Here is a 25,664-nt window from a genome sequence, read left to right as displayed (position 1 = left end):
CATTTTGTGGCTTCATGTACTGTAACAGTTACGTCTTGCTTGGTTTCCCTGCATCCTCTTTTATCACAAATTACCTCTATGTTGAGTGTTCCCTCCTCTTCACATTTGATGCTAATGGCTTCGCCTAATATGTAATCCCCCAGCTTTCCCTGTATTCCTATGTTCTTGTAGGCTTTTGATTTAATGTATACCAAATTATATGTTTTTCCTGTGTTTAGAATGCCTTGTTTAGCTGTTATTGCGGCCATGGCCACGGCACAGTCCGTTGTATGTTTTGGATGTCTATTTTCTCCCATACTGACCACCAGTAGTATTGTCAATCCCTTGAATAATTCCTTAATCATTGCTCTGATGACTGTTGAGATGTGCTACTAGATGTGCTACTAAGTGAGCCGTCACTAGATGAGCTGTCACTAGGGATGTGTGGTGTATCTGTGCTTTGTCTGGGTTGTACTTCCTGCGGTTCTTCTGTCGGTAAATCTACTGAGTTGCTGTCCGAGTCTGATGTCTCCTGTGGCCTGTCTATCTGTCGGTCTGTATTTCTGTCTGTCTGTTGGCCTGCGTCTCCAGTTGTCTCTGAGTCTGCATCTGAGTCTGTCGCTGCTCTATCTGGCAGGGATCCACTACTCTCTGAAGCTGTGCGTCATCTTTGTTCAATCAGTCTCTGTGAGCGCCTTGGCCAGTGTTCGCCTGGCTGCAGGGAGGCGTGGCCTTCCCTCGGTGCTTCTTCTGGTTGCAGGGAGGCGTGGCCATCCCTCGGTGCTGCTGTAGGGTCTCTGGCTTCTCCTGCTTCCCCCCTTGGCCCGGCGGCTCTGCCAAGACGAGCTTGCCGACGCCGCAGGGGCGCTGGGCCACCAACCCTACAGCAGTGGTTTAAATGAAACCAAGTGTCCTTACCGTCTACTTTGACTGCTGTACGTGAGGCAAGAATAACTTTGAAAGGACCTTCTCGGCGGGGCCTGTCCCACTTCTTTTTGAACACCTTGACGTAAACCAGATCACCAGGCTGGATGCTCTGATTTTCAAGTGGAATCTCTGCTTCTCTGTCTTCTGTAGCACCTTTGACCTGCAAAAAGATAGTTTTGTGTATTTGGGTTAACTGTCTCAGATAATTATGCCATTCGTCTTGTAGCTGCTCCAGCGATGGTCCTTCGTAGGGTCCTCTCAGGTATGGAATAGGCATCGGCCGACCTGTAAGAGCTTCAAATGGTGTCAAATGGGTTAGTCGGTTAGTTTGTGAGCGCATTGACAATAAAGCAAGCGGCAACGCATCCAGCCAGGTTAGTTTGCCATTGCTGTCTGCTATGATTTTTGCTAGTTTGTTCTTTAAAATGCCATTAGCCCGTTCCACCGCCCCATTTGATTGGGGGTGATAAACACACCCAAACTTCTGTTTGATACCCAATTGTTTGAATGTTTCTTGTGTAACCTTGGCTACAAAAGCCCTACCGTTGTCAGATGAGATAGTATCTGGAATGCCAAATCTTGGAAAGACATCTCGGCACAAGAATTTGGCTACCGTTTTATGGTCTTGATTTGCAGAGGCTACTGCCTCAATCCATCGGCTGAATCTGCATATCACTACCAAAACAGATCTCATTCGTTTAACTCGGTTTTCAGCTCCCATGTCTATGAAATCCATCATAAGATGTCTGAATGGCCCATCAGGGACCGGAATGTGGGCTAAAGGGGCTGTGAATGATTTCCGGACATTGTACTGTGCACATACCTCACACTCATTCAACAAACGGTCCACTGTTGCTGCCATATATGGTGACCACCAGACAGCTTTTAGTTTGTTCATAATTTGGACTCGCGAACAATGATCGGGTCCGTGGGCCCAAATGATTGCATGTCGTAATAAATTGGTGGGTAACACAAAATGTCCATGACTACTGCGCCACAGCTTGTCCGCTGGCCCCTGACTGCGTGTCTCAATAGCGCCTCATTTAACCCACATTCGTTTTTCTTCTCCACTGGCCCTACTTTGAGCCACTATCAGTGCGTCAAGTGAAACCAGTGGGGCACAATCTTGGATGGTTAGCAGGGGAAACATATTTTCTCCTTGTGCTCCTTTGCGAGCTGCGTCATCTGCTAGATTGTTACCTTGAGCTATGATGTTATTATTCTTTTGATGACCTGCACATTTAATGATGGCTACCTCAGACGGTAATTGGAGAGCTTGTAACAGTTGGGAAATCGCTTCTCCATGAGTGACAGGGGTGCCATCTGCTCTCAGGAATCCCCTTTGTTTCCAAATGTTTGCATGTACATGACATACGCCATAAGCGTAGGCTGAGTCTGTGTAGATATTAACACGTTGATCTTTAGCTATCTGGCAAGCCATAGTTAAGGCTTTGATTTCTGCCAGTTGGGCTGAACAAGGCTGATCAATTCCTTGGGACTCCAGTAATTCAAAGGTCTCGCCATCCGTGTTTAGTTTAACTATCCCCATACCCGCATGCAATCCCGCGGCATCCCGAAAGCATGAGCCATCCACGAACAGGGTTAGATCTGCATCTATGGCGTGATTATACAAATGTTCTCTGGCTCTCAAAAATTTCTCTATCTCTGCCACACAGTTATGTGGAGTACCATCTAACGGTGTGGTCAATTTGGTGGCGGGATTCACCGTGTGACAACGTTGTATTGTTATTTCTGGAGCGGACAACACAACTTCATATCCAGTGCGTCTAGCTTGTGTTAAGACAAAACGTTGACTGGTTAGCAGGGCATGTAACTGATGCGACGTGTACAACGTTACTGCATGTCCCATGATTATGGATGATGCTTTTTGAAATGCAAAAGCAGCTGCTGCTAGACCCTGATAGCATGGTGGCAATCCTGTTTCAATGTTGTCAAGCTTTGTACTATAATAGGCCAATGGTTGTTTTCCTTCATTTGTTTCCTGCATTAGTACAGCACAAGCATATCCAGTTTTTTCAGTAACATACAAATGGAAAGGTTTCCCATAATCTGGGTTACCTAACGCGGGAGCAGATTGCATGTCTGTTTTTAGGGCCTCAAAAGCTCCCGTTGCCTGATCTGTCCAGACGAGGAGAGCTGCATTGCTTGTTTGCCCCACTGCTCTAATCATGGCACGCAAAGGTGCAGTTTTTATAGCATAATCACAAATCCACGGCCGACTGTACCCTGCCATCCCAAGGAATGAAAGCATCTGTCCCACTGTTTGGGGTTTGGGAGCCTTGACTATAGCCTCCACTTGGCTTGGGGCTATACATCGCGTGGTCCCACACAACTGTCTTCCCAAGTATTCTACTTGTTGTTTGCAGAACTGCAATTTGTCCTTACTTACTTTATGACCTCCATCTGCCAATGCATGCAATACAATTAATGAATCTTTTTCACACTGTTCTTGAGTCTCTGATGCAATAAGGAGATCATCCATATATTGCACCAATGTACTGGGTATATCAAGGTGTTGTAAATCTTCAGCCAGGACTTTGTTAAAGATGGCTGGGGACAGGTTCAGTCCCTGAGGTAGCCGTGTATACGTTAGCTGTTGTCTCAGAAATGTGAATGCAAACAAATGTTGTGAGTCTGGGTGCACAGGCACACTGAAATAGGCTGAACACAGATCAATTACTGTGTACCATTTTGCTCCAGCAGGGATGCTTGATAGTATAGTATGCGGATCAGGTACTATAGGTGCATCCATTTCTATTATTGCATTGATAGGACGCAAATCATGTACCAGCCGATACTCTTTGGTATTGTTTTTAGGGATAGGGTAGATAGGAGTATTGCATGGGCTTGCAGTTTTTATTAAAACTCCAGCTGCCATTAGTCCCTTAATTACTGGTTTTATGCCTTCAATAGCCTGAGGTTTTAATGGATACTGCCTTTGGTGAGGCAGTTTTGCTCCCGGTTTTACTTTTATTTTTACTGGTAAGGCTGTTTTTACTAGTCCTACATCCGTTTTGCTTTTGGACCACACCACTGGTGGTATTTGCTCTAACAATTTCTCTTGTTGGGCCGATAACACCATCTGTCCCTCTGGTCTAGGATTGAGCTCCACTTTTTGAGCTATAGCCTCATCATTTACTTTTAAATTAATTCGTACAAACTGCTGGTCTTTTGACAGATGTACTTGTGGACTTTCCATGTTTTGCCATTCTTCAACTTCTGAGGCTGTCTTTACCATTGGACCTAGGTCATGGGATTCGTACTTTTCTGAGACTAAAAGGGTCACATGAGGTGTGGCATTCGGCACTTGATACCATTGTTGTTCAGCTGAAGTTAGCTTGACAGAAGCTGCGGCCCCTTGGGGGCCTAAATAAATTTCTGTGGTTGTTATGTGAAACAGCCGTTGATTCATCAATACATCCCAGCAGCATGCATAGTCAGTTTGTTCTTGTTTGGCATCGAACATCAGGGTGACATGTAAAGGTAAACTAGGTGTATATACTGCTTCATAGTGTTGTTCGGCCCAGGGCTTCCATTTTTCCCATTGCAGTTGAAGATTTGAATTTTCTGGTTGTAACTTCAGCCAGTATACCATGGGTTGCACAGGTCGGACCTTGTTTTCCATGTCCATAAGCACCATAATGTTGGCGAGTGCTTCGTCAGGAAAGTGTATTTGCAGTCCTTGGTGGGTACACACTATCTGGGTTTGTAGCTTACATAAAATGTCTCTTCCCAGCAAATTCACAGGTGTATTTTGTGAGTATAACAGGGGTGCTTCAATTGTTTTTCCTGCAATCGTTACAGGAAGTGGGCGTGTAAAAGGTATTATTTGAGTCTTCCCAGAGAAGCCGATGGTCTTAATTACAGACCCAGAGAGGGGGAGATGAGCGCCCATTTTCCCTATGCAAGAGTATGTTGCCCCTGTATCCACCATGAAAGGGAAATCTCTGTTTTGTATATTAACAGTGACGGTAGGCTCTTCCTTAGGTATCATCGAAATAGCCAATGCCACCGTTTCCCCCTCTGTCTTCTCTAGGCCCCCCTATTGCCAATAGGCAGAGGGTCCAACCCAAGGTCGGGCCGGACAATTTCTCATTCGATGTCCAGGTTGTCCACAGCTCCAACACTCATTAGAGGGTTGATCCCCTATTGGGGGTGTTGGTCCCATAGGCGGTCCCGCTTGACTGTTCCTGGGAGCTGAGTTTTGGAATCTGTTTCCAAATGAAGGTTGGCGAGATCCTCTTCGCCACCCTCCTCTTTGACCTTGAAAGTTCCGTGACTCTCCTCTCCACCCATGACTGTAGGTGGGTCCATTTCCGGGTGTGCCAGTGCTATGGTAGTGATAGTGATGCTCCACTGGTGCTGAGACTTCTCCTGCAGCAGTGCTCCCTGCTGCTCCTTGGGGGCTCTGTGTGGCTGTTACCACAGGTGCCTGTAAGGTGGCAGCAGTGTTTGCCGTAGGGCCTGTGCTTGCCGACTCAGAAGGAACAGGGGTCATCATTGGTGCCTGGGTCTTTGTTTTTTCTTTCTTGACTTTGGTTAGCTCTCCCAACTGCATCTGCACCAATTTTTTCGTCAGGGATTTTGCTGCATCTTCTTCTTTTTGTTTTTCTTTCTTGTAGATTTCAAGATGGTGACAAATATGCTCAGAGTATAAAGCCCAATTCATTTTTGATAGTCCCACAACTCCATCTAGGGCTTTCTGAACCTCATCTGGTAGAGCCTTTTTTACAGTTATTTTAAACAGGATTTCAGTTGCTGGAGAATGGTTCCATGCATTTCCTGTTTCCTCCGCCCATCTCTTCTGGAATCGGTGCAGGAACTTCTTTGGGCACTCTTCAGGTGTCCACTCCTCATCATCCAATTTAGAGGGATCCAAGACCTCAGGGTACTTTCTTCTCAGTCCTTCCCACATGGAGTTTCTATAGCGATTAAAGGGGACTTCATCATGTTGATTTGTGCCCATCATTTGTGTTAGTCCAACCTTTCCTGCTAATTCTTCAGTGTCATGTTTTCCCATGACATGCATTAGCAAGGCTTTTATGTCACCTAAAGACAAGGTTACCCCTGCAGTGCCTTCTTCTAAGGCAGTTATCCATCTCCCAGCTCCTTGGGTGATGTCTGGCAGCCTGTTGGCCAGCCCCACCATGTCTGTCCAGCTCCATGGGGTATACACATGATGGCCATTTCTAACCACCAATGGGCATATTAGGTCTTCGTCCTCCTCTTCTTCTGTGCGGGCTCCATACTGTCTTCCAGATCGAGTGCGACTGACTGGTTCCAGGCAGTCCATCCAGTCGGTTATATTCTGTTCTAAAGCCGCTATGTCTTTGGCTACACATTGTTGTCTTTGCCTGAGTCGGGCCTCTTTTGCAGTCTCAATGATGATCTCACCAGAAATTTTTCGGGTGGGTGGCTCTATAATGTGATTCCCTTGATTGGGCGTCGATTGTTGTAATATTCTTCTTTCCTCGGCGTCCCTATGTCTTTGTATTCTTTCCTTCGCTAGCCGAAGTTGCTCAGCTAGTTCTTCATTATCTCTTCTGGCCAGATCCAGTGTGTCACAGAAGCTCTTGTGCCACTCTTTGGAGCCTCTATAGCCTGTGAAGGTCCAGTCGGCTGACTTATGGTGGGAGGGGACGGTTTTCAGTGGACCTCGATGTGCAGGCGGAGCCTTCAGGTCTCTCTCTTTATCCTCGTCTGCCTCCGTGTCACTGTTATTTGTGGCCCCCCCTGCTGGTCGTGGTGAGCGACCACTTACTTTCGGACTTGGAGACCTTGTATGATCCATTTGACAGACTGAGGACCTGTCTCCTTGTGGCTCTCGAGCTTTTAGTGTCAGTGTGAATTTGCCCTCCACATCCATGCCTTGGTCCTCTTCACGAGTTCCTAATACAAATTGTCCAGCTGTCTTCCCCATATCATGACGTTTATATGGGGGTGGCTCTGCTTCCCAGCTCGGTGCACTGGCTTTAGTCTCTTTGGATCTTTCCTCTGTCATTTTTTCTCTTTTCTGCTGTAGCCTCTGTGCTTCCTGCTTGAACAAGGCCAAAACTTCTTTTTCTTCAGTGCGTTTTTTGTTGTTTTTTACGTTCTTCTGCTGATCTTTAATTTCTTTTTTCTGTATTTCTACCGCAACTGCTTCACACATCACCGGATCAAATGATCCCACCAAAGGCCATTGCCTGCCCCCATGTGACCTTTTGTGCCACTTTCTCATACATTGGTTGGCCTTAGTGCGTTTTCCTGGATATTTTCTTAGTACTAAGTCTAGCGGGGTACTTTCCCGACCTTGACCTTGAGAGTTACCCATGTAACCCTGACAAACGCTATGTGAGGTGTTTCTATGGTGTTCTGGTAGTCCCTCAGGGGCTGTCCTGATCCAGACCAATAACTTGCTGGCTGTAACACCTGTTTTGTACTTTAAACCCTTAAAAGGATTAAATTTCCAACTGCTATGCCCGTCTTCTTTTTCTTTAACTAAATATGAAAATTTACCTGTTTCCCACCGAACCTTCCTTGGGACCACAGTCAGAGTCAACCTAGGAAACAGTTCTTCACCTGGATCGGTTGGTAGTGTTACTAAATGATTTAATGGTATGCTAAGTTCTTTATTAGGGTCAGCACAAAGCAGCTCCAGCCACGGGGTTAAACCCTGATGCCACAGACGTCTTATCAGCAGCTCCCAATTAATTAGAGGGAATTGTTCTTTCTTTTGCTTCAGATTGATTACCTTAGTAATCTGCCATAATTTCTGATTGATCTCTTGTTCGTCCTGCCAATGTTCTGCTCCTACCCTGTCAAAATAGGTCCTTTCCAGCCAAAAATGTGTCCTGATTCCCTGGGTTTCGATGTCTCCGTCAGTCAAGTAATGTTCTGGGAGTATTATTTCATCATCACTTAAGTCTCCCATCAATGACTGTCCCAAGCATTGATCAGTCTGTCAGCTTTTTCACTATAATCTAAGCTTTATCTCTTTTGATTTATAACCAATTTTATTTATTTAATCCTCTTACAACCCTAACACTTCCTAATGTCTTTGCTCCCGACTTTCTATTTTCCTTCTAATTTTTTTTTTTAAATTTCTGCTTCTCGTCTTTTTCTGCTATGTTTGTTTATTAGTTTTCTCTCTTTGAAATAATATATTTACATAGCACTCTTCTCCTGTCTTTTTCTTCACTGTCTCTGTTTCACACTTTCCTCTCTGCCTGTCATGCACCTCCCAAGTCCTCCTGTTGGGTCTAAATACCTCCCCCTCGTACTCTTTCACATTAATCTTGTATGTCAGCCAGCCTGCAAATTCTCACAGCTTTACACAGATTACTCTCCACTCTCCCACACACCAATCTTCAAAAGCTTTATACACAAAAATTATTAAAAACAACTTTCTATATATCTCTATCTAGACTTCTGCCACTTTTCACTCCGCAGCTTTAAACAACCTTTTTATTCACTTAACACCAATGTGTTCTGTTTAAGCATGTATCTCTTCTTCACGTTAGACAGCTTCTCCGGCGCTGTCATTAACTTCATATATTACTTTTTTAAAGCCCTCTTTGAGCGTACAATATTTCATTTACTTCTACGCCTTACCGCGCCTCGCGTGCGTATCCTGTGCTTAATATATTATTTTCCACCAGCTCCTTTCTGAGCATACAATATTTCATTTACTTCTACGCCTTACCGCGCCTCGCGTGCGTATCCTGTGCTTAATATATTATTTTCACAAGCTCCTTTCTGAGCATACAATATTTCATTTATTTCTACGCCTTACCGCGCCTCGCGTGCGTATCCTGTGCCTTTCTGCACTTTCTTCTGCCTTTTTTTTTTTTTTCACTTACTGAGCTCCTCGTGAGCTTAATGTGCCTTTGCACTGAAAATATTCTCTTTTTCTTTTCTTATAAAAAAAACTCATATTACTGTGTACTTAATTACTTATTCTTCTCCCACGCCCCACAAGCGTGTATTTGGTGCCTTACTGCACTATTTTCTGCTTCATTAATTCTCATGTATTCTGCACTAACTCTCTATTTATTTTATTATTTTTTTATAGTTTTTCTCTTTTCTTAAAAAATGACGTCCTTTATTGAGCTCTTTTACTTACTGTCAGCTGTGCTTCTTTGCACTTTTCTCTTTAAATCTCTTTATCACGTACGGTATTTCTACTGCGCCCCCTCAGGCGCTTATCTTGTGCTTTCTCTGCACGTATTCTCTTGTTAAACTCTTTTTTCTCACTTATTTCACTTCAGTCTCTGTTAAACTCTTTAAATAACCTTGTATTACCTTGTATCTATTTGTCAGTATACTCCCCTAAATTAACCCCTACAGCGCATGCTATCAGCCGGCACGTTAGTAACGAATTTCAACACCAATTATTCCCCAAGCATCCAGGTTAGTTCTCCACGCACTCTTTCCGCACCAGAGTTCATGAACATTCCTGACCTTTCACTCACATAGACATTCTTTTTCCCGGGAACACACACACCTTCTGAGCATTTTATCTACAAGGCCTGATAATTTTCAATCTTATCTTTTTTTAGTCTCTTATCAATTTTCTTAGTCCAGGTTCTTTTGGGTAAGAGGCAATTAAAAAATATCACCTGTCAACTTGGGCGGAAATCCCGACTCACTCCTCCAGATCGTGCAGAAATTATAAAAGGTTTCTGCTTACCTTTTAGTCGTGATCACTGTTATTTACGGTCTGGAGGGATGAGCTGGACTGCCCCAGGCTGCCGGAATGCCCCTGGACCCTCCTGAAGCTGGCTCGCCAAGTTCTGTCGCGGCTCGTCTTTAGTCTTCTCAGGATGTCGTCTTTTAGATAACACAAACTAATTGCAAGTGATATGCTAGAAAATGACACAACACTTTAGAATAATTCAGCCTTAAGCAAGATAAAATGCACAGAGTTTTTAAGTTTATTTAAGCCTTCGACACAAAGCTTAGACAAACTGAGTCCTCTAGAGAGACTGAATATGACAACCGCGCTCGTCTATTTATTGGAGACCCGCGGGCATCGCTCCTCCTTCGACTTTTTTATTTATTTCATTCCCAAGACATGGTTTTCTATTGGAAGCGTCCTCTAGTGAACCCTAAGCAGGTGTTAGGCCATTATTTCAATGTGACAAACGCTCCCATTAAAACATGAAGGATTTACAACTGATTTTTTTAAAAGACCTTCAGCCACAGGTGCAGCTGGCCTGAGGCCCCCTCCGCACGTGGCCTCAGCCACACGTTCAGCTGGCCTGAGGCCCCTGCACGCGGCCTGCGGGAAAGCACCTAAAAGGCCTTGGAAAGCCCCTGACAGACTAAATGACTAATAGAGCCCTTTTTTTGGGTTGAACACCTGCTAGTTCAACCAGAGGACATACAGTTCGGATCAGGACACTTGATAGTTCATCACAGTTCAAATATGGACCTAAAAATTCTTCTACACCATCCAGACATTTGGACATCGGGCAGTCTTCAGCGCCTTTTATGGCCATCTGACAGCAGTCTGTGTCGTCTACATACATTTTGGATGCAATCTGACAGGTGTGCACGAGGCAGTCTGTCTGCGTTCTGACACGGCTGACCATGCCTCTTTTCCTCCTGACTGCATTCAGATTATGACCATTTTTGCCGTGTCGGGCCTGCTTCCTGCACATTCTGGCTATGTGTGACGGGGCTTTAGAGTCACCAGTTTGCCTAACCTGCATGTCTTTTGAGGTAGGAGGAAGCTGGAGAACAAGTGGAAACCCACACAAACACTAGGACAACATGCAAACTCAATGCAGAAAAAAAAACAGGTCAAAGCAAACCCAGGACTGTCTCCTTGTGAGGCAGCAGAGCTGACCACTAAGGCACCGTGCTGCATAATAATAATAATAACAAAAAGCATCAGAGGGCTGATGCTTACCCTGCATGCAGAACATGATATAAATGTGCAAGCAACTATGCATACTTTGTGTATTTTCTGTGTAGGCTCTCAGTTGTCTAGGTGGTTTCCATAGTAAAGAGGCTTGAATCTTCGACTGGACTGGGTTGCTTGACGCCAGGACGGGTCTGGTTAGGTTTAAAACTCCAGCTTTTGTGGCTTCTGGATTATTCTTCTCTACAAGAGTCAAGACAGAAGTCAGACTACCAGAGCAAGAATTTTAGCTGAGGAAGCTTCTGCGATTTGAAGCGAAACGTCCTCGCGTCAAGCAACCCAGTCCAGTCGAAGATTCAAGCTTCTCTACATACTTTGTGTAATAACATTTTTGGCTATGCATGACTTCATCATATGATTTCTGTGTGAAATCATGATGAAGTCATTCATACCATTCAATCACAAATATTTTGCTGATCAATATGTGCTTTACATAATCCATCTAGGCTAATTAGTTGTTGAGATGTTTATTTTGGACCATGTTTTCCTTGACCTTTATCCAAACTATAAAATCTAATCACCTTGAGATATTTATCTCAGCAATATTCCCACCATGATTGAAGGAAATTCTGTCCAGTAATTTTTGAGTTATCTTGTCCACACACACACACACACGCACGCACGCACGCACGCACGCACGCACACACACACACACACACACACACACACACACACACTTTGGACATGCACAGGGTAATAATTTCATTTATATGTAGCACTTTCTCACAAATCAAAAATCAACAAGGTGGCTTCCATTAGTTTCCTTCATACAGTAGTGTTCAGAATAATAGTAGTGCTATGTGACTAAAAAGATTAATCCAGGTTTTGAGTATATTTCTTATTGTTACATGGGAAACAAGGTACCATTAGATTCAGTAGATTCTCACAAATCCAACAAGACCAAGCATTCATGATATGCACACTCTTAAGGCTATGAAATTGGGCTATTAGTAAAAAAAAAAAGTAGAAAAGGGGGTGTTCACAATAATAGTAGTGTGGCATTCAGTCAGTGAGTTCGTCAATTTTGTGGAACAAACAGGTGTGAATCAGGTGTCCCCTATTTAAAGCTGAAGCCAGCACCTGTTGAATGTGCTTTTCTCTTTGAAAGCCTGAGGAAAATGGGACATTCAAGACATTGTTCAGAAGAACAGCGTAGTTTGATTAAAAAGTTGATTGGAGAGGGGAAAACTTATACGCAGGTGCAAAAAATTATAGGCTGTTCATCTACAATGATATCCAATGCTTTAAAATGGACAAAAAAACAGAGACGCGTGGAAGAAAATGGAAAACAACCATCAAAATGGATAGAAGAATAACCAGAATGGCAAAGGCTCACCCATTGATCAGCTCCAGGATGATCAAAGACAGTCTGGAGTTACCTGTAAGTGCTGTGACTGTTAGAAGATGCCTGTGTGAAGCTAATTTATTTGCAAGAATCCCCCGCAAAGTCCCTCTGTTAAATAAAAGACGTGCAGAAGAGGTTATAATTTGCCAAAGAACACATCAACTGGCCTAAAGAGAAATGGAGGAATATTTTGTGGACTGATGAGAGTAAAATTGTTCTTTTTGGGTCCAAGGGCCGCAGACAGTTTGTAAGACAACCCCCAAACTCTGAATTCAAGCCACAGTTCACAGTGAAGACAGTGAAGCATGGTGGTGCAAGCATCATGATATGGGCATGTTTCTCCTACTATGGTGTTGGGCCTATATATCACATACCAGGTATCATGGATCAGTTTGGATATGTCAAAATACTTGAAGAGGTCATGTTGCCTTATGCTGAAGAGGACATGCTGTTGTGAAAGTGTCGTGACACGGACCCACAACAGGGGGCGTTAATGAACGGACAATGGATAAGCCAAAAAATAACAATTTAATGTTGTGAATCACACAACGATGTACAGACAATAATAATACAGTGACTGTCAATCATACACCAGGTGACGTGTGGGCAGGCTCGACGATAGAAGACGCCTGGTGAGAGAAAAGCCGGATCCACACAGCTTCCACCGCCAATGGAGCTGAAGAACACCGGAGCCGCCAAGCCCTGCGCCCCAGGTGGCCGCTGTCTTCAGCAGTCAGACCCGGTACTGCTGGCAGAGAACAGAGACAGTCCAGATGAGTGTGAGGTCGCACACTCAGTAATCCCACAGTCTGTATTCAGTAAAGGAGGGAGAACCTCCACCTCCAATCACACACACGTGCAGCTCCTGAGTTAACCACTTATCTGAGTGGGGTGGGAGGCGAAGCCGTCGCAGTCCACACCAAACGCCAACTCCGCAGATAAGGCACACCACAGGAAAATGGCTGTAAAAAGAGATCAGACTAATACTCAAAGTTTAAGTCAGCAGAGAAAATTACCTGATTGGTAGTTGATTTCTCGGCGAGGAGGTGGAGTTGTAGTTGGCCTTTATGGTGATGGTGATGAGATGAATGAGTGACAGCTGGTGCTGAGGATGAGTGACAGCTGTCACTCCCAGTGGCTCCGGCGCCCTCTCGTGCTTGAAGCCCGCACTCCAAGCAGGGCGCCATCTGGTGGTGGTGGGCCAGCAGTACCTCCTCTTCAGCGGCCCACACAACACATGCCCTTGAAATGGCTGTTTCAACAAGACAATGACCCCAAGCACACTAGTAAACGAGCAAAATCTTGGTTCCAAACCAACAAAATTAATGTTTTGGAGTGGCCTGCCCAATCCCCGGACCTAAATCCAATTGAGAACTTGTGGGGTGACATCAAAAAAGCTGTTTCTGAAGCAAAACCAAGAAATGTGAATGAATTGTGGAATGTTGTTAAAGAATCTTGGAGTGGAATAACAGCTGAAGGGTGCCACAAGTTGGTTGACTCCATGCCCCGCAGATGTGAAGAAATCATGAAAAACTGTGGTTATACAACTAAATACTAGTTTAGTGATTCACAGGATTGTTAAAAAAGCAGTTTTAACATAATAGTTTTGAGTTTGTAGCATCAACAGCAGATGCTACTGTTATTGTGAACACCCCCTTTTCTACTTTTTGTTTTTACTAATAGCCCAATTTAATAGGCTTAAGAGTGTGCATATCATGAATGCTTGCACATATCACAGTTGTGATATGTGTACAATTGTGATGTATTTGTTTTAGTATATTTAGATTTGTTGTGATTTGGCACTTTATAAGCCAATTAAATTGAAATTGAATTGAAATTGAACATTTTATTGAGTCTTAAAGTAAATAAATATGAAATTGATCACTGGATCCTTAAACTTTGGACATAATAAACTCTACATGGTGGATCCTTGATATCTGGACATAAACAGGAATAAACAAAATCTGTAGTTTTTGTCAAAAGCATTTCCTTTCAGACATTATTGGCATGAATGTCTTTCCATATATCTGAGTTGAGCTCTTGCAGCTGTGCAACTGACTGTGCTGCACGTCAGGATGTAATTTGTAAAGAAATACAGCACGTTTCATTTTGGGAAGAAAAAAACGATTTAGTCGATTGTAGTTTCTTGTCTGTATTACAATGTTTGTAAGAGGTGTCATTTTATTTAAAGTGGCAATTCATTTTGAAGTTATTAATTCCGACCGGACTCTGTCTCGGCAGAGAGCCGCGCAGTGTTTCAAGCTGTGTGAACGGAACGGAGGACGATTCTCGTTTCTTGACTGCAACAAGACAAGAGTCCCAGTTAGTGACTTTAATACACACAAAACTGACTCATGATATTTTAATGGCTTTGAGAGGGGTTAAGAAGCAGACTCACCACAGACTCTGAAGAGCAGCAAATCAAAGAGCCATGAGCCATTGAATCGAAGCATTGCTTCAGTGGTTCACGGCTTCAAAGTGGAGTCGCGCTGCAGAAGCGGTTGATTACACACCCGCTGCAGACCAAACCCTGAATATCTGACTTTATTTGTACGTCTGTATGACTCTGAAACTCGAAAAAATCCGTATAATTTATGGATTCCGTTGACATGAAAACCAAAGCTGTGTTCACCGTGGGGACTCGTTCGGCACTATTCGGGATTATTCAAGATTTTTTTTTTTTTTTACCGATGACGAACGATGCATAAAAAAATTTGACCGATGCAACTGCATTGATCCAAACTGGTCTGGATCCAGGCCTGGATTATCCCTCAGTTCCTCAGTGTTTGAAGTGGTTCTGCTGTGTGCAGATTAAGCAGACTGCCCTGTTGTTCCTGTTTCTTAATGACATATTTCATGCACATGTTCATAATAACTTGAACATTTATTAGATTTGTTTTTTCACACTGGACAGTCCAAATCAGTGCACTGAGATTAGTCAGAATTTGAGCACTATAAGGTTAAGGACCCCCTATAAGAACCCCCACACCACCACACACACACTTTACTGATTTTTTTTTTTTTTGTCAGCATCATTTGCACTGTTGTGCAAGAAAAAAAAATTATCTGTGTGCAAATCAACATATATGTATATGTTTCAAACTTGTAGACACACAGAATGCAGTGCAGAGGTACTCTTGTACAGGTGTTTCATAAAAAAAAAAAAAAAAAAAATCAATTCTCATCTGCACAATAGCAGGCCTGAGAAGAGTCTAAATGCTCAGTGCACCAACTGCCACAATCTCTGTAATCCCACACCGTCACTGTCATTTCCAATTTTGTGCCTGCTCATTTATGTCAACAAGCTCTTGTATAAACAAAAAGGCACGCGTGTGCCAAACATCCCCGCTGGTAATTTGTACTGTGGCATTTAACTGGCTTAGTTTTGGCTTGATCATTTTGTTGATGAATTAGGAGCTGTTCACTGAAGCATGACTTTTGTGTTGTCATATTGTTTTTGGAAATAAAGATGGCTGTGTCGCTGACCTAACTATGCTATCACATGGAGATTTGGGTAAATAGAATATCAACTGGTCAACAACAGTTTCTTTTTCTTGCATGGACTTTGAGAACTGATTTAGGTGGATCTGAATTTGATATCAGATTTCCTCAATCACATCATTTTTTTTTTTTTTTTTTTTGTGATGGATTACGCAAAAGTTGCTCTTTGACTCCACTAATCATGCACAAAAGCAGCTTCAAAAGCATAGGTTTTAAACCAGGTTCGCAGAATGTGAACAATATCGTTTATGGTGCCGAAGAGATGTGTGAGACTACAGCCTTTGCTTATATGCTTGATATGAGAAATATGTTTTCATATATCAAAAACATGATGTGATTGGCAAAAACTAACACCAGACTCAGAATCAGTGCCCCCAAAATACCCAAAATCTATTGAAAATCTACCATGCAAGAAAAATCGTGTTGACCAGTGTTACTGAGCCATTTGCGCTATTCGAGTTTAAGCAACACTTGAGGCAAACACGTGTCTCAGCCAGAATGTGTCTCCTGTTGATGATGATAATCTGAACACATTTATAGTCACAAACATCTGCCTGTTTAATGGGGCCTCTGATGAGAAAAGGATTAGATGTTAAGCGTGACTGTGCAGTTTGTGAAGTGTCTCATTAAAATGTACTCATGTTTGTTTGTGCATGTGCCACTCAGTGTTTATGAATAATTAATCTGACTGCACTGTAACTATAATCATTTGGCCGACTGGCTTCTCTCAAATGCTGTCTTAACGCCAAAACACGAGAACAACAAAGCACAACTAACTGAAAGTGTTCTTTTACTTTAGTCCAGTTGTGAAAAATTGCTGTTATAAGAGATCAGGATTTAAAAGTAACTCTACTGATTTGATTTCTGGCAAGAAAAAAGCTCATTAAATTTGGTCATCTGTGTTATTTTAAGAGAAATGATATTGTCTGTTATTACATTTACAACATGCAGTGAGAGTTCTCTCCCCAACTTAATAACTGGTGTTTTATATTCACCGGCCTCATTCTTTTTGTCATTTTTCATATCCGTGTTTCAATTTTCAAATCTGTAAGTTTACATTAATTTGTTGCAGAAAATTACTTGTACCACGAGCTGGGTGGATGTCTAAAGGCTAATCTGACCTTCCTGTGACAAGCCATTAAAAAGTAGATGACATCATTAGAAAATTGTTTTGGGTTTTGCTCAAACTCCTACAAATCTGGGTAACACTTTACTTGAAGATACCATCATAATAGTGACATGTCATTGTCATAACTGTTACATGACACAGTCATGAAGGTGCCATAAACATTATGTCAATGTCATAAATGTTTATGACTGCTGTCATTAAGTGTCATTCAGTTTTTGGAAAGACAAGTTGACAAGTTTGCATACAACTGAAGACCAAAAAGGCCAAAGACAACTTCTGGTTATGTCGCTTTGATTAATATAAAGTTGTCATATTCAAGACAATCCAAAAAATATCAACTTGTCATTGCAAAAACCGAATGACATTTAATGACAGCAGTCACAAACATTTATGACATTAACATAATGTTTGTGACACATTCATGACTGTGTCATGTAACACTTATGACAGTGTTATGTCACGATTATGATGATACCTTCAAGTAAAGTGTAACCCAAATCTGCATACATGATGTCCTGAACATTATTTCCTCAATAAAACAGTTTGGTATCCACAGCAAAAAAAAAAAAAGTAATTACAGACAAGTGGCACTGAGGTCCATGGGTCAAACCGTAACCTATGGGGCACCCACGCATCATGCAGCAGAGTTCCCACTCACATATATCTGCTCCTGATTGTGTACACAGGTGTTTGTGTGGCTGGAGGAAGAGGTGTTTCAGGAACGAGACCCTTATTTACGTCACCTCTGGGTGCTCTGGCGGATAACTGTTGCTTCCACGTATGATATTTTCTTGCTTGAAAAATTTCTGACTTCTGTCACCGACTTAGTCAACCATCTAAATAACAATGTGCCAGTTGCCACCACACATGGCTTTTAAGGCCCATGACAGATGACATTCTGATTGGTGTAACCCAAAACACACCCATATTTACTGAATTTCCTAAATACAACTCGTTTGCAGCCTGGAACCTTTTTGCACATTCAGATTACATGCTGTGTGAATAGCAAAAGTAGAATTGGATCTTATGTCATGCACTTTAGACCATGCCATAGATCTTCAAGATAGGGTCCAGCAGGTTTTGTGAATATATCCACATGTGTTTTACATATGTCTTGTAAATTTGTAAATGTAATAATTCATTATTTATTATCTTGGGTTTTTTTGTGCTGAGAACATCCCGTGTCCTTTGTCATTTGTATTTCTTAGTGAATGCATGAGGATGATTAGGTCTGGTGTGAATCTGGTAGAAATGTTGGGAAAGTGAATGCACGGACCCACGTTAGGGGGCATAAATGAGCGGTCAATAGGAATACCAATAAATAACAATTTATTATGCAAAGGTGCAAACAGAGTCCAAAATGTGCAGAGTCCAATTAATAATAAATGGTGACACGTGGGCAGGCCCGAGGGTAGGAGACACCTATCCAGAGAAGAGCCGGGACCCATGAAGTTCCACCGCCAGCGGAGGCCTGCAACACACCAGAGCCGCCAAGTCCTGGTACCCCCAGGTGGCCACCGCTCGAGGCTGTCGGACTGGTACTGCTGACAGGAGCAAAAACAGATTAGGTGGATGTGTGTACACCCAGCAAACAGTCAGCAAAAACTCAGTAATCCTCCTGAAGGAATAAATCCAAATACTCCCAGAGTGCAGAGGAAAACTGGAAAACGTGCAGTGTCAATTGTTATACTTAGCAAGTAAGAAGTGAGGAGTGGAGACGCCAACTCCTCCAAACTTCCCACAAACCCAGCTACAAGCTGCAAATATACAAAGGTCACAACTGCAAAGACTTCAGTACAATGAATGTGCATACGGCACAAAACGGCTGAGTAGGTTTACCTGTGTGGTAAGCTGATAACTCGGCAGAGTTATGGTGTCTTTCTCAGGCTTTTATGGAGTGTTGATGATGAGGATGAGAAACAGCTGACAGCCAGCAGAGCGCACCTGGTGGTGTCCAAGGAGGCCAACAGGCCCGTGTGCCCTCTAAGGGCCAAAAAGTGCCAGCATGGCAGGGTGCCATCTGGTGGTGGGCCAGCAGTACCTCCTCTTCAGCAGCCCACATAACAGGACCCCCCCCTCAATGGGAGGGCCGGATCCAAAATGAAGCTCCTCTTCACCCAGGAGCATTCCTCAGGGCCATACCCCTCCCAGTCTACCAGATATTGGTAACCCCGGCCCCTCCGACGAACATCTAGGAGTTTCTTGACGGTCCATGCTGGCTCTCCATCAATGATCCGGGCAGGAGGTGGCGCCAGTGCAGGGGTACAGAGGTCTGACTTATGGTGTGGTTTGATCCGGGACACATGGAAAACAGGGTGAATCTTCAGCGATGCCGGGAGTAGCAGTTTCACTGCAGCAGGGCTGATCACCTGAACTATTTTGAATGGTCCAATGTAACGGTCAGTTAGCTTAGGGGAATCCGTCTGCAGAGGTATGTTCTTAGTTGACAGCCAAACCTCCTGCCCGGGCTGATAAGCTGGGGCCGGGGCTCGTCGGCGGTCCGCATGGTCCTTAGCCCGCGTCCGAGCCTTCAGTAGAGCAGAGCGGGCTTTCTTCCACACTTGACGGCATCTCCTGAGGTGGGCCTGGACCGAGGGCACCTCGACCTCTCCCTCGACAGCTGGGAACAATGGGGGTTGATACTCCAAGCAGACTTCGAATGGGGAGAGGCCGGTAGAGGACGACACTTGGCTGTTGTGTGCGTACTCGATCCAGGCCAGGTGTTGACTCCAGGCCGTCGGGTGCGCTGATGTGACACACCTCAAGGCTTGCTCCAGGTCCTGGTTAGCCTGCTCTGCTTGACCGTTCGTTTGTGGGTGGTACCCGGACAACAGGCTCACCGTGGCCCCCAGCTCCTTGCAAAAGCTCTTCCAGACCTGCGAGGAGAACTGAGGACCACAGTCTGAGACGATGTCCGTGGGGATACCATGCAGATGCACGACGTGGTAGACCAGGAGGTCTGCAGTATTCTGGGCTGTCGGGAGCTTCGCGAGGGCCACGAAGTGGGCCGCCTTCGAGAACCAGTCCACTATCGTCATGATGACCGTTTTACCCTGGGATGCAGAGAGACCCGTGACGAAGTCCACTCCGATATGGGACCAGGGGCGATGAGGCACCGGTAATGGCTGGAGGAGCCCCCTCTCCAGTTGGTGGGATGCCTTGCCCATGGCGCAGGTGGTGCATGCCCGGACGTAGTCCCTGGTGTCGGCTTTGACTGACAGCCACCAGAACCACTGCCGGACCACTGCCACGGTCCTTCGCACCCCCGGATGGCAGGAGAGCTTGGAACCGTGACAGAAGTCCAACACGGCAGTCCGAGCGTCTGGTGGCACGTACAGTCTGTTGGATGGTCCACCTCCGGGGTCCGGGTTTCACGTCAGGGCCTCCCTGACCACTCCCTCCATGTCCCATGTGAGGGATGCGACGATAGTGGACTCCGGTAAGATGGTGTCTGGTGGGTCCAACAGCCTTGTTCCAACTTCCTCTTCGTGCACCCGGGACAGGGCGTCAGACTGGATGTTCTTGGTCCCAGGGCGGTAGGTGATCTTGAAGTTGAAGCGTCCAAAAAATAGCGATCATCGGGCTTGCCTGGGGTTCAGACGCTTGGCGGTCTGGATATATTCCAGGCTCCGGTGGTCAGTGAGAACCACAAATGGGACCACAGCTCCCTCCAACAGATGTCTCCACTCCTCAAGGGCCTCTTTCACCGCCAGGAGTTCCCGATTGCCAACGTCATAGTTCCGTTCAGCGGGGGTCAACCTGCGGGAGAAGTAAGCACAGGGATGGAGAACACTATCGGACTCCCTGCTCTGTGACAGCATGGCTCCTATCCCTGAGTCAGAAGCATCCACTTCAACTATAAACTGGTGATTAGGATCGGGCTGCACCAGAACTGGTGCAGTCGAAAACCGGTGTTTCAACTCCCTAAACGCGGCTTCGCACCGATCCGACCAGGTGAAGGGGACTTTGGTGGAGGTCAGGGCTGTAAGGGGGCTAACTACCTGACTATAGCCCTTAATGAACCTCCTGTAAAAATTGGCGAACCCTAGGAACTGTTGCAGCTTCCTACGATTTACCGGTCGGGGCCAATCTCTCACCGCAGCTACCTTAGCCGGATCAGGTGCGACGGAGTTGGAGGAGATAATAAACCCCAGGAAGGACAAAGAAGTGTGATGGAACTCACACTTCTCAGCCTTCACAAACAGCCGGTTCTCCAATAACCGCTGAAGGACCTGACGGACATGCTTAACATGAGTCTCAGGGTCCTGGGAGAAGATGAGGATATCGTCTAGGTATACGAAGACGAATCGGTGCAGGAAATCCCACAAAACGTCATTAACCAAAGCCTGAAACGTCTTGGGGGCGTTTGTGAGGCCGAACGGCATGACCAGGTACTCAAAGTGACCTAAGGGGGTGTTAAATGCCGTCTTCCATTCGTCTCCCTTCCGTATCTGAACCAGATGGTAAGCATTCCTAAGATCCAGTTTTGTGAAAATTTTGGCTCCATGCAGGGGCGTGAACACTGAAGCCAATAGAGGTAATGAGTATCGGTTGCGAACCGTGATCTCGTTCAGCACTCTATAATCAATGCATGGACGGAGACCGCCGTCCTTCTTGCCCACAAAAAAGAAACCTGCACCTAACGGGGATGAAGAATTTCGGATTAGCCCAGCAGCTAATGTGTCCCAGATGTAGGTCTCCATTGAGTCGCGTTCAGGACATGAGAGGTTGTACAGTCTGCTGGACGGATACTCAGCGCCTGGAACCAAATCAATGGCACAATCATACAGTCGATGCGGTGGCAGGGTGAGTGCCAGATCCTTGCTGAAGACATCAGCAAGGTCATGATACTCAGCCGGCACCTCCGTGAGATTGGGGGGGACTCTGACCTCCTCTTTAACTTCATCACCAGGTGGCACTGAGGATCTTAAACACTCCCTGTGGCAGGTTTCGCTCCATTAAGCCACAACCCCAGACGGCCAATCAATCCGGGGATTGTGCTGTACCATCCATGGAAAGCCCAAAATTATCCTGGAGGTAGAAGGTGTCACAAAGAACACAATCTCCTCCCTGTGATTCCCAGAGACAACCAAGGTTAAAGGCTGTGTCTGGTGTGTGATTTCTGGTAGTAGGGTGCCATCTAGCGCCCGCACCTTTAATGGTGAAGGAACGGCCACCAGAGGGAGGCCTACAGCCTTAGCCCACCTACTATCCAGTAGGTTCCCTTCCGATGCTGTGTCAATCAGTGCTGGAGTGGTAAGGGTTAAATCCCCACAGAGGATTGTGACTGGAAGTCGTGCGCATTTGCGTGGAACACCCGTGTGGTTTGTATGGCTCACTCTTAGCCCAGTCTCTAAGGTTGAGCTTTGGTGTTTAACCGCCTGGGGCCCCTTATTCGGCGCATGCTCATTTGAGCCGCAGTAAACACACTCTCCATGTGCCAGCCTCCTTTGTTTTACTTTCATTTTCGCCCTGCTCATGTCCATAGCTTCGTCAGCAGGGGGAGCTGGTGCTATGCGGAAAGCTCTGGCTTTGGAGCGGGGAGAGGACGGCGCTGCTTCAGACCTGGAAGGGAGAAGGACGGCATGCACCCGGCCACGCCCTTCATCTCGCTCCCGCTTGTATTCCTCTAACCGATTGTCTAGACGAATAACTAGATCGATAAGCCCACCTCAATCCCGCGGCTGATCCTTAGCCACGAGATGCTCCTTTAGGGCCAGAGACAGCCTGTTTACAAAGGCGGCGCGGAGTGAGACTGAATTCCAACCGGACCTCGCTGCCGCGATGCGGAAGTCGATTGCGTAATCAGCTGCACTCTGTTGTCCCTGTCTCATTGACAGCAGTATATCAGAAGCGGCCTCACCTCTACTGGGATGATCGAACACCAGTCGAAACTCCCTTATAAACTCAGTATAAGTAGAGAGGACCCGTGAATCTCGTTCCCAGAGCACCGTAGCCCAGGCGCGTGCTCTGCCCCGAAGTAAGTTAATTACGTAAGCCACCCGGCTGTGCTCTGACGCGTACATAACGGGCCGTTGTGAAAAAACGAGTGTGCACTGCATCAGAAAGTCCGTGCACATTTCAACACAACCACCGTACGGTTCCGGTGGACTTATGTAAGCTTCGGGCGACGGGGGGGGGGGGGGGACCTCTGAATGACCACTGGAATAACTCTGTTTGGTGGCTGATCCACTGGAGGGGGAGCGGCTGCAGCCGCGCCTGACGCGCGCGTGTCTACCTGCGCGGTGAGAGCCTCCATCCTACGGCTGAGGTGAGCTTCCTGCTCAGTTAATAAATCCAACCGAGCAGTGAGGTTAGACAGAATGTGCCGCAGCTCACCCAGCGATCCTCCTGATGGATCCTGCGCACCTTGCACTTCCATTGGTCGGTCATTAGGTGGTAAACGCCCCTCGGCGTCCATGACGTGGCCGGGTTATCCTGTTGGGAAAGTGAATGCATGGACCCACGTTAGGGGGCGCAAATGAGCGGTCAATAGGAATACCAATAAATAACAATTTATTATGCAAAGGTGCAAACAGAGTCCAAAATGTGCAAAGTCCAATTAATAATAAATGGTGACACGTGGGCAGGCCCGAGGGTAGGAGACGCCTATCCAGAGAAGAGCCGGGACCCACGAAGTTCCAACGCCAGCCGGAGGCCTGCAACACACCAGAGCCGCCAAGTCCTGGTACCCCCAGGTGGCCACTGCTCGAGGCTGTCAGACCAGTACTGCTGGCAGGAGCAAAAACAGATTAAGTGGGTGTGTGTACACCCAGCAAACAGTCAGCAAAAACTCAGCAATCCTCCTGAAGGAATAAATCCAAATACTCCCAGAGTGCAGAGGAAAAGTGGAAAACGTGCAGTGTCAATTGTTATACTTAGCAAGTAAGAAGTGAGGAGTGGAGACGCCAACTCCTCCAAACTTCCCACAAACCCGGCTACAAGCTGCAAATATACAAAGGTCACAACTGCAAAGACTTCAGTACAATGAATGTGCGTACGGCACAAAACGGCTGAGTAGGTTTACCTGTGTGGTAAGCTGATAACTCGGCAGAGTTATGGTATCTTTCTCAGGCTTTTATGGAGTGATGATGATGAGGATGAGAAACAGCTGACAGCCAGCAGAGCGCACCTGGTGGTGTCCAAGGAGGCCAACAGGCCCGTGCGCCCTCTAAGGGCCAAAAAGTGCCAGCATGGCAGGGTGCCATCTGGTGGTGGGCCAGCAGTACCTCCTCTTCAGCAGCCCACATAACAAGAAACATATAATCAGTGCTTTGGTGCACATCACATAGCAATGACATATTTACAGAAATGGGTTTCATTTTACCCTATTTTCTGGAGGATAAGTCACAATTTGTTTTAGTACTTTTAGAGGTCCTGCGACTTATACTCCAGTATAACATATATACCACAAAATCACACAGCACTAAACAAAATAACCTCCAGTTATACTATAATAATACTATAACAGTGCACAAAAATGCCAAATTAAAGAGCTCATAAAAAAATCAAATTGACTCACATTTTAATTATAATGTTTCCAATGCTGTGGACCAGCAATCTGTGTCCATCTGATGATCTCTTTTATCCAAACTGCATCAAGAAGTATCCAGTTTGTTGTGGATTGCACATTTATTTGTATATCCTGTTTAATTTTAGAATTTAACACTCCTTATGTTCATACCACAAGCTGAGGGCTTCCTGCATGAATCCACTATTCACTTCTCCATGTTGTTGTGCAGCAGTAAGCCGTGTCCATAACATCCAGTATGCACATGTATTTGTCCATCTTGATTAATTTTGGAATTTTAAAGTTCTTATGTTAAGTAACACCACATGCTGTGGCGTGCACATGTGCTACACTGAGTTCATGTGTGTTGTTAAACTCACCTCCAAGGAAATGCTGTGTTAAAAAGTGAGTTCCACATACAGAAAAAGGTTTGACTTCTATTATGGTGCAACTTATCCTCCAGAAAGTATGGTACTTGTAATCTTCATATATTATATCTTTCTGCAACACCTCATGAAACTACAGTCATAAACACAAAAAAATATTTTGTTCAAAAACCTGCTGTATTTTGTCCATCTTTGTATTTCTGTTACAAGATTGTAGCGCTGAACAAAACTAAGGCAAGGATGCGATCTTACCATGTGAGCCATGAAAATGAAGACCCGGACATTAAAAAGATCAAAAAGGTAATTAATTGTTTGCTTGTAGCATGCAGAATGTAGTCTTATTTGTTACCTGTGATTTTTGGATCTGTTGTGTACTAACGTGTTGTGTATACATGTGTTTACAGCACATGACTAGTAGCTTCTATATGTATTTGTGTTCAGGTGCAGAGTTTCATGCGAGGCTGGCTCTGCCGGAGGAAGTGGAAAATCATCGTTCAGGACTACATCTGCTCTCCTCACGCTGAGAGCATGAGGAAGAGAAATCAGATTGTCTTCAACATGGTGGAGGCAGAGACTGAGTATGTACACTGACTACGAGTATGAGCACATGTTTCAGAAATGTTACCAGGTAGTATGCTCTGATTTGTTAAGTGGATGATGTGTCTTACGATGCTTTGTATTGTTTCATTTTCAAAAAATTCTTGGATCACGGCTCTGGCATAATTCAATATGGTTTATATGTAATTCCCTGCACTGGTAACAGTTAGTGCTTAAACATTAAAAAATTATAGTTGAGTGAGTGAGTGAGTTCACACCAGCCTGGTTGTGGAGACAATAACCCAAGAACAACAAATGCAATCATCTTGTAACTCATCAAATTATAACAATATATTATAATGAGGACAAACAATACTGCATCTTTTGAACTTTGATGCACCTGATAGATTGAAAGAGCACCC

At 45.0% G+C, this 25,664-nt stretch overlaps 1 protein-coding gene across 1 annotated transcript in view; it reads left to right on the top strand.

Moving 5' to 3' along the window:
• rasgrf2b (Ras protein-specific guanine nucleotide-releasing factor 2b) overlaps positions 1-25,664 on the top strand; it is a 219,835-nt gene that overhangs the window by 49,178 nt on the left and 144,993 nt on the right. The window contains exons 4-5 of the mRNA XM_034170661.1: positions 24,916-25,005; positions 25,147-25,283. Coding sequence (XP_034026552.1) covers positions 24,916-25,005; positions 25,147-25,283 — 227 coding nt within the window. The remainder of the gene's footprint in view (positions 1-24,915; positions 25,006-25,146; positions 25,284-25,664) is intronic.

The sequence above is a fragment of the Thalassophryne amazonica genome, chromosome 5 (assembly GCF_902500255.1).
Source record: "Thalassophryne amazonica chromosome 5, fThaAma1.1, whole genome shotgun sequence".
Classification (NCBI taxonomy): Eukaryota; Metazoa; Chordata; class Actinopteri; order Batrachoidiformes; family Batrachoididae; genus Thalassophryne; species Thalassophryne amazonica.
This window is presented reverse-complemented; position numbering and strand designations above follow the sequence as displayed.